General features: G+C 37.9%; 1 protein-coding gene and 1 pseudogene across 1 annotated transcript in view; both read right to left on the reverse strand.

Annotated features, from left to right (window-relative positions):
* Positions 1–16,242, reverse strand: part of SPG11 (SPG11 vesicle trafficking associated, spatacsin) — a 104,611-nt gene that overhangs the window by 18,475 nt on the left and 69,894 nt on the right. Inside the window, 7 exon segments of the mRNA XM_028505521.2 lie at positions 6,261–6,368; positions 7,312–7,512; positions 8,338–8,610; positions 11,250–11,409; positions 12,536–12,644; positions 13,094–13,299; positions 14,323–14,488. Of these exon segments, the coding sequence (XP_028361322.1) occupies positions 6,261–6,368; positions 7,312–7,512; positions 8,338–8,610; positions 11,250–11,409; positions 12,536–12,644; positions 13,094–13,299; positions 14,323–14,488 (1,223 nt within the window).
* LOC114491475 lies at positions 8,921–9,978 on the reverse strand (annotated as a pseudogene).

The raw sequence follows: 16,242 nt of genomic DNA on the forward strand, positions 1-16,242 counted from the left end.
AACTTAATTAAAGTTAAAAACTTCTGCTCTAAAAAAGACGTCAAGAGAATTGGAAGACAATCCACAGACTGGCAGAAAATATTGCAAAAGACACATCTGAAAAAGGACTTTTATCCAAAATATGTAAAGAACTCTTTAAACAATATGAAAACAAAAAACCCTATTAAAACATGGGTCAAAGACCTTAATAGGTACCTCACCAAAGAAAATATCCAGAAGGCAAATAAGCATATGAAAAGATGCTCAACATCATGCATTCTCAGGGTAATGCATATTAAAACAGCAAGACCCCTAGCTGGTGTGGCTCAGTTGGTTGGAGCACTGTCCCCCAACTGAAAGGCTACAGATTTGATTCCTAGTCAGGGCACATGCCTAGGTTGCAGGTTTGATCAAAGGTCTGGGTACCTATGATCCCCAGTCTGGGTGCATATGGGAGGCAATCAGTGTTTCTCTCTCTCCCTTCCTCTCTGTCTAAAAGCAATGAAGAAATATCCTCAGGTGAGGATAAAAAACAAAAACAAAACAAAACAACAATGATATATCACAGCATACCTATTAGAATGGCCAAATCTGGAACACCAACGATATCCAAGGCTGGCAAGAACAAGGAGATGCAGGAAGTCTCATTAATTGCAGGTGGAAATGCAAAATTGTACAGCCTCTTTGGAAGACAGTTTGGTGGCTTCTTATGAAACAAAACCTACTTTATACCATATGATCCAGCAATCATGCTCCTTTGTATTTACCCAAAGGAGTTGAAAAATTATGTCTACACAAAATCCTGCATGTTTGTGAAAACTTGGAAGCAACCTGGATGTCTTTCAGTAGGTGAATAGATAGGCTGTGGTACATCCAGAAAGTGTAACATTATTTATCATTAAAAAGAAAGACATGGAGAAAACTTAAGTGTATATGACTAAGAGAAAGAAGCCAATTTGAAAAGTCTACATTTTATATGATTCCAATTATAGCACATTCTAGAAAAGGCAAAACTATGGAGACAGTAAAAATATCAGTGGTTGCCAGGGGTTGGGGACAAGGAGAGATGAATAGGTGGAACACACAGGATTTCTAGGGTATTAAAAATACTCTGTATGATAGTATAATGATGGAGACATGTCATTATACACTTGTCCAAATGTATACCCAAAGAATGCACAACACCAAGAGTGAATTGCTATGGACTCTGGGTGATTATGATGTGTCAAATGAAGGTTCATCTTGGTAACAAATGGACCATTCTTGTTAGTTATTATCAGTATGATAATGGAGGTACAAAAGAAATTTTGTGATTGCCTATAAATTTTTGTTGTGAACTAAAACTCCTCTAACAAGTAATTCCTTAAAAATGGGGAGGGGGAAGATGGCAGAATAGAAAGCACAGGGAATCCCTCTCCACATCTATATAACGATTACACTGGCAGAATCTGTCCAATGCAACTATTTTCAAACTCTGGAGTCTGTTATGACTTGCAACTTACAGTAGAAGACTTGGGAGATAAACTGCAATAATTATGGTCAATTTCAGTCCTTAGCATAGTAGCACCTACCCATTCCTCAACCCCAGTCACTTGGTTGGCAGCTGTACATCTGTTCTTGAAGCAGTTGCACACAGCTTGTAGGAGTGTGTGAATGGGGTGTAGGGGAAGACACAGTCTTCCAAATACAGATCTGTACTCTGATCACTGATTGCTGCTTCTAATCACGAAGGTGCAAAGAGGTGAGCAGCCATTTTTGTTTCACCTCGCCAACTGCTGCAAGCCCCACCCCCTCCAGCTTAAATGACTTCCAAGGGATTTAAAGGGCTGGTACCCTTTTTCTTCCCCCTTCACTTTTTGTTTTTTCTCCTTTCAGAACCCAACATTAAAAACTAAGACAGCCCTGGTTGGTGTGGCTCAGTGGATTGAGTGCCAGCCTGTGAACCAAAAGGTTGCCAGTTCAATTCCTAGTCAGGGCACATGCCTGGGTTGTGGGTCAGGTCCCCAGTAGGGGAAGCTTGAGAGGCAACCACACATTGATGTTTCTCTCCCTCTCTTCCCCTCTCTCTAAAAATAAATAAATAAAATCTTAAAACAAAAGAAAGTATATTTTTAAAAGAGAGAGAAAAGGAATAGGAAAGTATAGCCCATTCAAAAGGAAAAAAAATAAATCAATCAACAGAAATTGTCTCCAAAAAGGACATTATGGCACATATAGTATATAAAACTTCAAAACAAATATTTTAAAGATGCTCAAAGAACTAAGGAAGATTTGGAAAAAGCGAAGAAAATTACTTGTGAACAAAATGGAAATATCAATAAAGAGAAAACCTACAAAGAAACAAAAAAGAAATTCTGGGGCTAAAAGTACAATAACTAAAATGAAAAATTTACTAGAGGAATTCAAAGGCAGATTTTGGCACAGGCAGAATTAAAAATGGCTAACTTAAGATAGGATGATGGAAATTATTGAGTCAAAGGAAGAGAAAAAGTAAAGAGAAACTAAGGGCACATGGGATATCATCAAGAGGACCAAATATATATTATGGGAGTCACAGAAGAAGAGAGAAAAGGGTAGAGAAAATATTTGAAGAAATAATGGCTGAAAACTTCCCAAATTTGATGAAAGACATGAATATAAACATTTGAGAAGTTCAATAAATCCTGTTTAAGATGAATTCAAAGACACCCACAGAGATACATTATACTCAAATTTTCAAAAGACAAAGACAGAATCTTGAAAGAAATCAGAAATGACTAATCACATATAACGGATCCTCAATAAGATTATCAGATTTCCCCAGACAATCTGGAGGCCAGAAGACAATGGGCGAACACATTTAGCTGTTCAAAGGGAAAAAAACCTGTCAATCAAGAACCCTATATCCAGCAAAACTGTTCTTCAAAAGTGAGGGAGGCCCTGACTGGTGTGGCTCAGGGGTTTAGGAGATATCCCACAAAGCACAAGGTCACCAGTTCTGCAGGTCAGATTATGTGCCCAGGTTGCAGGCCAGGTCCCCCATGGGGGGCGTGCGAGAGGCAATTGATTGATATTTCTCTCACACATTGATGTTTCTTTTTCACTCCCCCTCTCCCTCCCCCTTCCGCTCTCTCTAAAAATAAATACATAAAATCTTTTTAAAGTATATTTTACTGATTATGTTGTTAAGTTATCCCACTTTTGTTTCCCTTTGCCCCCTCCACCCAGGGCCCCCCTTCCCTCCAGCAATCCCCACTCTTAATTCATGTCCATGGGTCATTTGTGTAAGTTCTTTGGCGTCTCCCTCTCCTATATCATTCTTAACATCTCCCCATCTATTTTATTTCTACCAACTATGCTTCTTGATCCTTGCACCATTTTCCCCTTTTTCCCCCTTCCCTCTCCCAGCTGATAACCCTCCAAATGATTCCCATACCTATGACTGTGTTCCTGTTTTGGTTGTTTTCTCAGTTTGTTTTTGTTTTTATTTTTTAGATTTAGTGTTGATAGTTGTGGGTTTGTTGTCATTTTAATGTTTACAGATTAAAGACATAAAAAAAATTAAATCCCATGTTCCTAGACTGGATAATGTCTAAATGCCAATATTATCCAAAACAATAGAGATTCAAAACAATCCCTATTAAAATCCCAATGTTTTCACAGAAATAGAAAAACCCATTCTATCATATAGAATTTCAAGGGACCCCAAAGAGCCAAAACAATCTTGGAAAAGAACAAAACTCACACTTATTTACTAAAACTTACTACAAAGCTACAGTAATCAAAATTGTGTGGTACTGAAATAAAAATAGACATGTAGACCAATGGAATACCATAGAAAGCCCAGAAATAAATCCTTGCACATACGATCAAATGATTTTTGACATGGGTGCCAAAATAGTTCAATGAGGAAAGTACATTCTTTTCAACAAATGGTGCTGGATAAACAATATCCACATGCAAAAAATAAAGTTGGACCCTTACCTAACAAAATATATAAAAATAAACTCCAAATGGACAAAATATCTAAATCTGATATCTAAAACAATACAATTAGCCCTGGCTGGTGTAGCTCAATGGATTGAGCACAGGCTGCTAACCAAAGGGTTGCCAGTTCGATTCCCAGTCAGGGCACATGCCTGGGTTGTAGGTCAGGTCCCCAGTGGGGGCCATATGAGAGGCAACCACACACTGATGTTTCCCTCCCTTTCTTCTTCCCTCCCTTCCTTCCTCCTCTCTAAAAATAAATAATAAAACCTTTTAAAAATTATTTAAAAAATAAAACAATACAATTAGAAGAAAACATAGGATAAAAGCTTTACAACAGTGGATTTGGCAATGATTTCTTAAAAATGACACCAAAGGTGCAGATAACAAAAGAAAAATATACAAATTGGACTTCATGAAAATTTAATAATTTTGTGTATAAGAGACTATCAAAAGAATAAAAAGGCAACTCACACAATGGGAAAGAATATTTGCAAATCATATATCTGGTATGGGATTAATAGCTAGACTATGAGAGAATTCCTAAAACTCAACAACAGAAAAAACAAACAACCCAATTCAAAAATTGGTAAAGGACTTGAATAGACATTTCTCCAAAGAAGATATACAAATGGTCAATAAGCATATGAAAAGATTCTCAACATCACTAATCATTAAGGAAATGCAAATCAAAACTACAATGAGATACAATCTCACACCCATTAGTATGATTACTACCAACAAACAAACCAGAAACCAAGTATTGGTAAGAATGTAGAGAAGTCGGAACCCTTCTGCACTATTGGTGGGAATATATATAGTCACTGTGGAAAATAGTATGGTGGTTTCTCAAAATATTAAAAATATAATTATCATATCATCCATCAATTCCACTTCTGAGTAGATACCCAGAAGAACTGAAAGCAGGATCTTGAAAAACTAATTGTACACCATGTCATTACAGCGTTATTCACAACAGTGGCAATGTGGAAGCAACCCAAATGTCCATCGATGGATGAATGGACCAGCAAAATGCAGTATATACATGCAATGCAACATTATTCAGCATTAAAAAGGAAGGAAATCCTGGCATATGCTACAACATAGATGAACTCTGAAGACATTACACTTAGTGAAATAAGTCAGTCACAAAAAGACAACTACTGTATGATTCTACTTATATGAGGTATTTAGAGTAGCCAAAATCATAAAGACAGAAAGCAGAATAATGGTTGCCAGGAGTTAGAGATAGGAGGGAATGAGTTATTGTTTAATTAGTATAGTTTCAGTTTTACAAGATGAAAAGAGTTATTACGAAGATGGATGGTGGTGATGGTTGCACAATATTGTGAATGTATTTAATACCATTGAACTGCACACTTAAAATGGCTAAGATGGTAAATGTTATGTGTATTTGACCACAATAAAAAGTAATACTAAAAAATAAAAATGATACCTGTTAGGGCCCCATCGATAGAGAGTGATAGACCAAGGAAATCAATGCCCTTATTTTCTGTGATTTAGAAACCTCAGAAATATTTGAATAACTGATTCTGTATTTTCAAATAATAAATAATAATCTAATCTTCATTACAGTTAAGACCAATGTGATTGAAGGCAAAGCCATATTGAGGTTCCACTGTGATATATTTGTTGGGTAGAATCAGTAAGTCATTTTGTCTCATTTATCATAGAGCTCTTTTGCGATAGACAAGGTAAAAGTAACAAAACCCCAGGTAGAACTAAGGCATAGTTCTTTTCCTTTCTCATAAATCCCCCCCAGAGGAATTAACCCCCGAGGGTTCATTATTGAAGCACCATGTGATAAACAGGCCTGAAACAAACTTCTGATAAGTAAAGCCACAAGGCTCAGCATCATTTGGACAGGGACCACTAGAAGTGTCGATTTAAAAACAAACAAACAAACAAACAAACAAACACCATTCACACTCAATGCTGCTGGAGCTATCCTGAATTGGTAGAATGTGGCTCATGCATCACCATACTCCTCTCCAGCATCCATAGTAAATACCATTAACTCCTTTCCCACTGAGCTTGGCTGCAGCATCAGGATGCTGACCAGAGTTGTAGCACATTAGATGGAACCTCTGTCATCTCTGGCAACCGAGGTGCTATAAGCAGGGCCACTGCAACTCCTGCCCTGCCTCCTCATCCCTGGAACAGTACACATAACTTAGTTTGAATCATGCCACACAGCAGCTATTCATCTGCTGCCACTTCCTGACTCCTAGCAGACAACAGGCCACTCTAAGGAAGTTCAAATCAGCGAGAAAGAGCACATAATTCTAACTTACAGTTTCAAGGGTCTTCTGGAACTCCAGTAGTTTAGCTTTGGCTTCCTTATAATTCTTGAAGAACATACAGAGTTCATACATTTCCATCATCAATAGTAATGGGGAATCCTTTGAAGAAGAGTTGGAATGAAATGTAAAAATTCTGAACTTAATATTATTCTCTCATGAAAAATGCCAATATAAGAGAAGGTTAAAATTAGAAGCATGTGTGTTAAAAAGAAAGGAAGTTAAGTTTATACTTCTTTTTCCTTTTGGAAAAAGATACTCTGTCCAGGTATATCTACTCAACAGTCCATTTTCTGTTGGTTCTAACTTGGTCCACTACACATGAGCAAACATGTTCCGCTAGATGGTGCTAGAAAACCTCTATGTACACTCCTGGATAATGGGCTTTACTGACCTGCCAACCTACTGCTCCTTGTGGCATCAATCCACACAGTTCCATCATGTCAATGTGAGATTTTCAGTCAGAGGACAGGAGTTTGGGAATCAGAAAGTGTGGATCTGAGCTGTAAGTGCACCGCTTACTAAAATACTTTGAGACCCTGGGCATGTTACTTAAGCCTTCAAGGCTTCTGTAAGCCTTGGTTTATTACTCTGTAAGATGAGAATAAGACCTCTTCATAATATCCTCATACATATTATCTTTGTATAGGACTATTGAGAGAATTAGCTAAAATGTATACAAAGCACATTGTTAAACAAATGGTAGTTATTATCATTATTTGTTGTTAGCTAAAAAATAAACCCAGGAATAGGAATAAGTGAAAAAGTCAGAATGGGATATTCTAAAGTAACCCTTTTAAAAAAAATTATTGATGGATTTTAGAAAGCAAGAGAAAGGAGGGAGAGAGAAAGAGAGAAAGCATTGATTTTTGTTGTTCCACTTATTTATGCACTCATTCATTGGTTAATTCTCATATGTGCCCTGACTGGGGATCAAACCCACAACCTTAGCATATCAAGACAACACTCTAGTCAGCTGAACTACCCAGCCAGGGCTAAAGTAAACCTTTTAAACTCACGAAAGAAATGAAGTGACTATCACTACCTTAAAGAAAAGCTGGAAACCTCTGATGAGAGTTTTGCTCTTCTGCCTTCTTAATAATGTCCTCCAGATGACTGAGAGGTCCTCGAGATCCCAGGTATGACCCTCCACGGAGCCTTGAATGTGTCCCATTGCTTCAGCTGCAACACTGTCCTCCACAGAAGTGATGATCCAAACACAGAGACAAGGAATACCACTGGCACCCTACCATGGGATAAGAACTTTTCAAAATAAAATAACATCTGGGTTTGAATTACTTGATAGAGGAAGTCTACGGCAATACGACAACTATGGATGGCTATTTCCTGTTCAGAACAAGTTACCTCAGTAAATTTGTTAATAAGGCTTGAAAAGCCTCCAAACATGAAACAAACCTGAATGAACAACCAAGGGACTTTTATAAACCATTCTGTAGACTCGGGGTATAGTGTGGCAGGTTAAAAGGACTGACAGGATACGTGTGAAAGTCAGGGAAGTGCTAAATATAAGAAAACACAACTGCCCACCACAGAACTGCTGACCAAGGGACTATCTAGACTATAGACGGCAAACACAAGGCCCGCGGCCGAACCTTCTTTTATCCAGCCCAGCCAGCACCTTGTTTCTACCTGGCGGCAGTGCCCAGCTCCTTGCCCCTAGTTAAGTAGTTACATTTATGCAGTCCTAAAATTACATTTGGCCCTTTAAAGGCAACTGCACGGCTGATGTGGCCCCCAGTGAAAATGAGTTTGACACCCCTGGTGTAGATTATCCTTCTTCCTGGCTCAAAGGCTGTGGTGGTCAGTCCACCAAGGCATCCTTCTCTATGACTGCCAACCAGGAACCAAGGCTCTGATCACAAGAAAGTGCACTAGATGGCCTGGGCCCTAAGTTGGAGAAGCATAAAGTATTACAGTGACCTTGGAAACACATTCTAGAGCCTCAATATCATCATTCCTCCACATGCTCCCTGATTATCAGCCTCCCTAACCCTCCCCACTTTTTCTGTTGTTCTCTGGATCTTTAACTGAGGCTTCTCATGATCCTCACCTGGAGACATGAGGCTAGGACACTAAGAATTGGGGCCTGTTGTTTCACTGCTTCAGCCAGAAGCCAGCACCAGGAGTTTGGCTCCTTGGAGCACCGGAACAAAATTTCAAAGAAATCAGTTATCTCTTCTTTGTGTCTCTGGAGTTCCTGGGGGCACCTGTTGCAGACTTGGTCACTGTCCATGCTGGAGTTGGACACTGAGGGCAAGTTCTCAAAAGCCAGCCTTAAGTGGTCTTGAAGGACAGGGCTAAAGTACTGGAGAAGAGATTTCACCTGGAAAACATATTAGATGATTAAAGCAGACAACCAAGTTTATTTTTTATTTTTAAAGATTTTATTTATTTTTAGAGAGAGGGGAAGAGAGGAAGAAAGATATGGAGAGAAAACATTGACGTGAGAGAGAAACATCAATCAGTTACCTCTCACATGCACCTTGACCAGGAACGGAACCCGCAACCCAGGCAGGTGCCCTGACCGGGAATCAAACTGGTGACCTTTCACTTTGCAGAATGATGCCCAACCAACTGAACCACACTGGTTAGGGCAAGTTTATTTTTACTTCTTTTTTATCTTTCTTTTTTTCTTTTTTAATCAAGTTTTTAATGTATGAAATCTGAATCCTGTCAGTGACATACACATACCTACATGAATTTTTTTTAGGTCAAATTGTGGCTAAATTTTTTAATTCACAGCTCCAAGCCACTGAGCCAGCTCTCTGTACCTCGACAACCTTTCTCCCCAATGAGATGAGTCTCCTGTAACCTCTGCTAATTTCCATCATAGTATTTATCACATTGAATTTTAATTACTAGATTATCAGTCTCCCATTAGATTGGACTTCCTTGAGAGCAGGGACCTTCATGTTCACTTTGCCTTGAGTAAATATTAAATTACTTGCTAAATGATTAATGAAAAATATTTCTATTCAAATGGTATGTATTTACCCATAATTACTGAGCAGTAATCTGTAACTTCTATAATCTGACAGATTCCTCAAATTTAAACAAACTGATACAAGGGTTCGACTTAATTTGTGCTAAATCACTTCTAAAATTTGTGGCTTTGGGACATTTTATAAAAAGCTGGTACTTGTACACATAACTGACAAGAACTTTAAAATTCATCATACATTTACTTCACTTTTTAGCTTGACCTTCTAGTAAATCTTTAGCTTCACTGATTTTGGCTGCTATATAAGGAGATCCTCCCTTGTCTGGGTGATTTAAAAGCATAATTCGTCGATGGGCATCTCTTATCTTTCCTTTATTGGCAGTAGGGCTTACACCTAGTGTTAATGCTGCTTCCCGTTTTGTGATTTTGGGTTCAAACCCACCTCTCTAATAGCCACCACTGAAGGCAGATTTTGGTAGACTTTGAAAAACTTGTTTGACTTGAGGCTCCATATGCTTCAAGGCTTGCAAAGCATAACGGCCTGCAAATCCTGCAGCAGCAATGGTCAGTCCAACTGCTACCACTGTACTGGCCATGGCTCCCGCTCAGTTCCGCTGCCTCCCCCGAGAGCGCGCGCAGTTCATCCCACTCCAGAGGCCGCGGCCACCCACTCCACGCCTCTACCAGAAAGCAAGGCAGCCACTGCCAGGAAGGACGAAATGTTCCGACACTGGCACCCAGGGAAACATGGCTGGCCTTTATCTTTCAATTATAGTTGACATTCAATATTATTTTATATTAGTTTCAGGTATACGGCATAATGGTTAGACATTTATATAATTTACAAAGTGATCCCCTCAATAAGTCTAATACCCACCTGGAACTATGCACGGTTACTATAATATTATTGACTATAGTCCCTATGCTGTACTTTACATCCCCATGACTGTTTTATAACTGCCAATTCGTACTTCTTAATCCCTTCACCTTCCCTCTGGCAACCCTTAGTTTGTTCTATGAGTCTGTTTGTTTTTGTTTATTTCTTTTGTTCTTTAGATTCACATATAAATGAAATCATATGGTATTTGTCTTTCTCTGTCAGACTTATTTTACATAGTATAATACCCTCTCTGTCCATCCATGTTGTCTAAAATGGTAAGATTTCATTCTTTTTTATGGCTGAGTAATATCCATTGCATATATGTGCTACATCTTCTTTACCCAATCGTCTATTTTATTTTTTTTTTTTTAAGAGAGAGGGGAAGGGAGGGAGGAGGAAAGGGAGAGAAATATCATTGTGTGGTTGCCTCTAGCACGCTCCCCACCAGGGACCTGGCCTGCAACCCAGGCATGTGCCCTGACTGGGAACCAAACCAGCAACCCTTTGGTTTGCAGGCCAACACTCAATCCACTGGGTTACACCATCCAGGGCCCAACTGTCTACTGATGGGTACTTAGGTTGCTTCCATATCTTGGCTATTGTAAATAATGCTGCAATGAACAGAGGGGTGCACATATCTTTCTGAATTAGTGTTTGGGATTTCTTCAGATAAATATCCAGAAGTGGAATTGCTGGTTCATAAGGTAGTTCTATTTCTAATTTTTTGAGTAACCTCCAAACTGTTTTCCATAGTAGCTGCACCAGTCTGCAATCCCACTAAGAGTGCACAAGGCAGATAACCAACTTTCAATTTCAGCTGGAGCTGAAAATGTTAGAAAAAAAATAGGCAAAATTGTTCTTTTCCAACCTCAATTGTGTCGAGGTGACCATATAATTTTACAAAGTTGTTTGTTGCTTCTGACTGAATTTCCATTTGCAATCTGGAATTACAAAACTGTTCCTTCATCTCTTTAGTACTAATGACTGTCCTTTGTCTGATGCCAACCCACTGAAATTTTAGTAACAACAACAGTATTATATCAAACAAAAATGTATGTGTTCACAACAGAAAGAACACTATTTTTATTCTAAGAAGTGTTTCAATATCCTCTTCTTGAATAACTTGCAATCAGTGGCTTACCTCCTCAGGGTGGTAATTATGGAGCTGGCTGTGAATAATGAACTGTAACCAATCATTTGCTCTGGCACATTCTCTAAGGTAAGCTGTGCTTAGTTTCACATTGTGGAGCCTGCAGAACTGTACCACTAATGTCCAACGGCTGCTAGATTCGTTGGATAACCTGTAATTGGGGGTGGAGAGGTAGAGAAAAAAATTCGTTAAAATATTGCTTTAGTTTTAAACTGAAAATCAGTAAAAATTAAATCAATTTAACCACAGTATATTCTATAAAAAGCTTTTCAACAAATACCAAATATTTATTAGACTGCTTTGAAAAAACAAAAAAAGGACTCCTACTATAACACACAATAGTTTTCTTAGCATGCTGGTAGAATTCATTCCCTTCATCAACCAAATATCTGTCAAATTAGCTACACACAATCTTTAGGAGAAGTGACAAAATAGTCACTCAAGAAATCTTCTGAGTGCTTAATGATCTTTCATGATTCACTTTAGAAAATTAGAGCCCTGACAGGTGCATGGACTTCCTCATTAAGGGGAGGGTACCTGTTCCTGCTAAAAGCAGGAAGCTGTTGAAAGTAGAGTCGGCGACAGGAGTTACAGAGGAATGGTGTGTTCTCATGGTCTGGCACGGCTGGGTCAGCCCCAGTGGGATAGCACAGAGGAAAGATAGTGAGAAAGTACAGAGCAGGGCACAGTAGGTTTACAAGTTGGTCGTGTGAAAAAATAGTACAATAATTAATAAATACAAGAATAAACTCTGTTTCACGTATTCACAACTGTAAACCTACTTTTGCTGTACTCTATGTCAGGAGAGGGGCTTCTGTGGATAGATGCTCACCTCAACTTCCATTATCAACTGACATATTAGCAAGAAAAAATTAAGGATACCCGAGTTAAATTTTCTGATATCCTTCAGCTTCTTAGCTTCTGAAATGATTTCAACATGTAACACTTAACAGACTTCCCTGACCAGTAGGTCAGTGGAGGACAGAAAGCTCCTCTCCAGCTCTTTGAAATTCCATCTCTTAAGAGGGAATCATTACTTTCACCTTCCTTTTACTGATGGTAAGATGCACTTAAAACCCATTATCAAAAAAAATTAAAAAAAAAAAAGAAAGAAACCCCCATTCTCCATTTACTAAGAATCTGCTATATGCTGGATGAGTAAGAAGATAAGGTCTAGGGGGATTGGTGAAAAACTCTGAGATGCTGGAGGAAAGACTAGGCAAACACGGGAACAATAAAGATCGCTGGAAAAGAGGTTGGGGTTGCAACTCACAAACCTTTTTATTTCTTCTTGTTGAATGTTGTTCCATATACCTTCTTCTAAGAGAACAAGCAACTCTTCTATGGCTGCCCTTTCATCCTCAGCCAGTTTAGAAAGTTTTTCAGCTACAAGAAATATAAACAAATTTGGTCAAGAAAAAAGGTAGGAACTAGGCATTTCTGTTTGAAAAGTGCGGTCCAGGGCCATTTCAGTATCCAGTTAAAGGACCCAAGAAAGTGAGTTAAAGAACACACTGTAGGAAAAGGATGAAACAGGAAGATCACTGTTTCTTCCCCAACCACTCACAAGTCAATGCCTTAACCCGCGGCCTGCAGGCTGCATGCAGCCCAGCATGGCAATGAATGCAGCCCAACACAAAATCGTAAATTTACTTAAAACATTAAGATTTTTTTTTTGTGATTATGTGTCACAATGTATTTACTGTGTGGTCCAAGACAACTCTCCTTCTTCCAGTGTAGCCCAGAGACACCAAAAGGTTGGATACCCCTGCCTTAGATCTATTCATCCCAGGTCCTTCAAACAAACCAAGCCACAGAAAGAAAAGGTACTGTACCTAGAGACTCTCTGATAAAGCTATACTGAGCATCTTCGTTGGTACACCTGTAGTTCAGAATTATATTGGCCACTTTCATATCAACTCTGAGCTTGAGGCTGTCGAGGCCAAGCAATTCTAAGAAGCAAACACAGGCAGCTCCTATTGAAGGCATGTGGAAGGAAGAGAGGCCTAAAACATAGGCTTCATTTCCTACTTGCTGGATCCTGATAAAGAAAGAAAGCAAAATCATATCAGCAAATGAAAACTGCATCTCACCAGGAGAAGCAGATGGAATCACGTCAGTGGTAACATGGAGTGTCAGACACCTGTGAGTTTTGGCTTCTTCCCCCTTTCCTTTTTGCACCCCTTGAACACATTCACTCAGGTTCTTGGTAGCTTTCATTTGTCTTTTGGCTCCATAGCCCCCCATTTCCTTATATTTTACCTTCTCCTAAAACACTCACTCACAGTCCAGATTATTCTGTTTCAAATTTCATCCAGGGAACAGGGAGTGACTTTTCCAAAAGATTGTCAACTTGTGATCTTGTCAATTATATGTACACAAACTACCAAAAAAATGAATGCCACTTAAAGTTTGACATCTTAAAGCACAAACATTTTAAAGGACTCATGTGTACTTTTACATGCATAGAAAATTTCTGAGGAAAGACCTACAAGAAATTAACCATGTTCATTTACTATGTAGAATGAGGATATAAGACAGTGAAAATACATTTCACTTTTCACCCTTCTGAGCTACTTGAATATTTTCCATAAAAAATCCATTACACCTTGTTAATTATAAACAAACCAATAATTTCAAGGGGGAGAGGGCAACAAGGGGATTAAATAGTAATGGAAAAAATACAATAAAAATAAAAAGAAAACAAACTAATAAAGTAAACCAAACAAAGACCTTAAATAAAGAATCCACAACTCATAGAATTCTCTCTTAGGCTTATGGTAACATCTGGCAAGCTCCTGGATCATTTGTTTAAAATAGGATTTTAAAATATATTTATTACCTTTTAAAATAAACTTATATTTTTTCCTGTTAACAAAAGTAACACACACTAAGTATCAAAAACTTGGGGTACACAGAAATGCACAAATGAAAAAAAATCACCATCCAAATATAATCACTGTTAACTCGGGTATACATGTTCCAGTACATTTTTTTAAATGCACATGTAAAATACAATGATATGCTTTTTAAAAGCAGTACAAATGATGTTTTACATACTCACAGCTGTTTGGGTGTCTTGCTCTTAGTTAGCTCTTGGACCAGAAAAGTACCAAATGCAAATGATGGCCGCCCATGATATAAATAATAAGCAAAATTCAGACGTTCCACTACAGCATATTTATTCACCAGGTCAGGGCTAGAGAAGTGTGGGAGATGACTGGATGCATCTGAAGGGAAAGTGAAGCAGTATTAATGCTCTGTACCTCACCATGATTAATTGTAGATTTGCACATGGAAATCTTAAGTCTGCAATGGTAAAAGAAAACTGGTTGCTATAATTATTTTGTACCATTGTGTCACTCTGAACCACCAAAATATAACAGTTTTATTTTAATATGGAGAGATAGTCCTCATTTATGCAAAAATGTGTACTGGAGAAAATGCATGAAAATTTATAAATTGTGTTTTCCCCCACTGAACTTGTTGTAATTTCAGATGCTTTAATTCTATATGTGACTTCACAATAACAGCAACCCTTTAGCTGCAAAATCTCTTCCAAAGATCTGCAAATGCTTTTTAATTCACTCATGCAGCTCATTATGCAATAAAATTTCTGTTTAACATATTTGTGAGTCCTCTGTTTACCATGGCCAACCCACTATACCATTCTCCAATAAATACCTTGAGAAGAACATCTTTTTCTCCATATTAATACCCTCCTGCACCTCCTCATGTCATCACTAGCTGTGTTTCCTGATGTTGTATACATAGAGCACCTTATTATCTACATGTGGTACCATCTTTCCAAGACCAGTGGAGTGACTCAGTTTAAGGTTCCTCTATGCCCATGAAAATAGCCAAAAAATTTTTCTTTTCTACTCTTAGAGAAATCTAAAGTCAGAAGATATCTAGATGTGAGAAGTTAATATGAAATAACCATTCCTGTCAAGCCCTAATATTTGTCTCTTAACCATTTACTACCTATTTAAAAAATAAAGAGAGGTAACATTCTGAACAGTTAAAGGAACCAATTCTGGAAAACAGTGCATGTGTTCTCATTTTCAAACTTCAAAGCTTGTTTCTGAAATAAAGTTTTATCCTCCTATGGAATTCCAAAGAATTTTTTATATTGTGACTTGGCTCCTACAAAAAAAGACGAAGACCTCAATGGTGTCTTGACATCTTACAAGCTATTACTTAAAAGTAGACCCCCTTTGAGATTAAAAGTTGTCACATTACATGCCTTGTCTGTATGTTTGAGATCACAGTAATTTTGTTAACTTATAATTCCATATAAAACTACTTATTTATTAAATATTTGCCGAATACATGTCAAGTGTATGGTACTTTCAGGTACCAAATGAGTAAACTTAAGTTTTTTATTCAAATAAGACCCTGATTTTTTAGGAATTGGGGTCTAGCGTGGAGACTGCGCGTAAGAGAAAATTCTACCTAAAGGGAAAATTTTCTTTTTCTTTGACCTGCCACAGAAGCGAAGTCATCATGTAGTTTCTTTATATTCCCTTTCAGTGGTAAATCATATGAAAAAGTTAGTAAACATTCTAATTAAATACAATTCTCCAATTTTATGAATCTGTATTATTGTTTCATTTACTTTGTGCTTTATTTGTTCAAATATGTTTTAAATGTCTGAAAACCAGGCAGGGAACATGTACACCTTCAATTTCCTGTTTCCTTGGCATGTACCTACCTACCTACCTACTATAGTGCTCAGTCTCCAAGACAGAGGTCATGACCTTGGCTAAGTGATGGTGTTGGATGCTAAGAACAGGACAGAGGATTCTGTCTACTCTCTAGTAACTTCACTGTGTCTTCATTAGACAATACAATAAGCACTACTTTATTCAGCACTCAAGAAATAGTTGTTGAATATCTAGTATAGGCCTGCAATGGGCTCTGGACACTAGGTAAATTCAATATACTGAAATTTGAATTTATAAAACTGACACATTAGAAAATT

The sequence above is a fragment of the Phyllostomus discolor genome, chromosome 1 (genome assembly GCF_004126475.2).
Source record: "Phyllostomus discolor isolate MPI-MPIP mPhyDis1 chromosome 1, mPhyDis1.pri.v3, whole genome shotgun sequence".
Classification (NCBI taxonomy): domain Eukaryota; kingdom Metazoa; phylum Chordata; class Mammalia; order Chiroptera; family Phyllostomidae; genus Phyllostomus; species Phyllostomus discolor.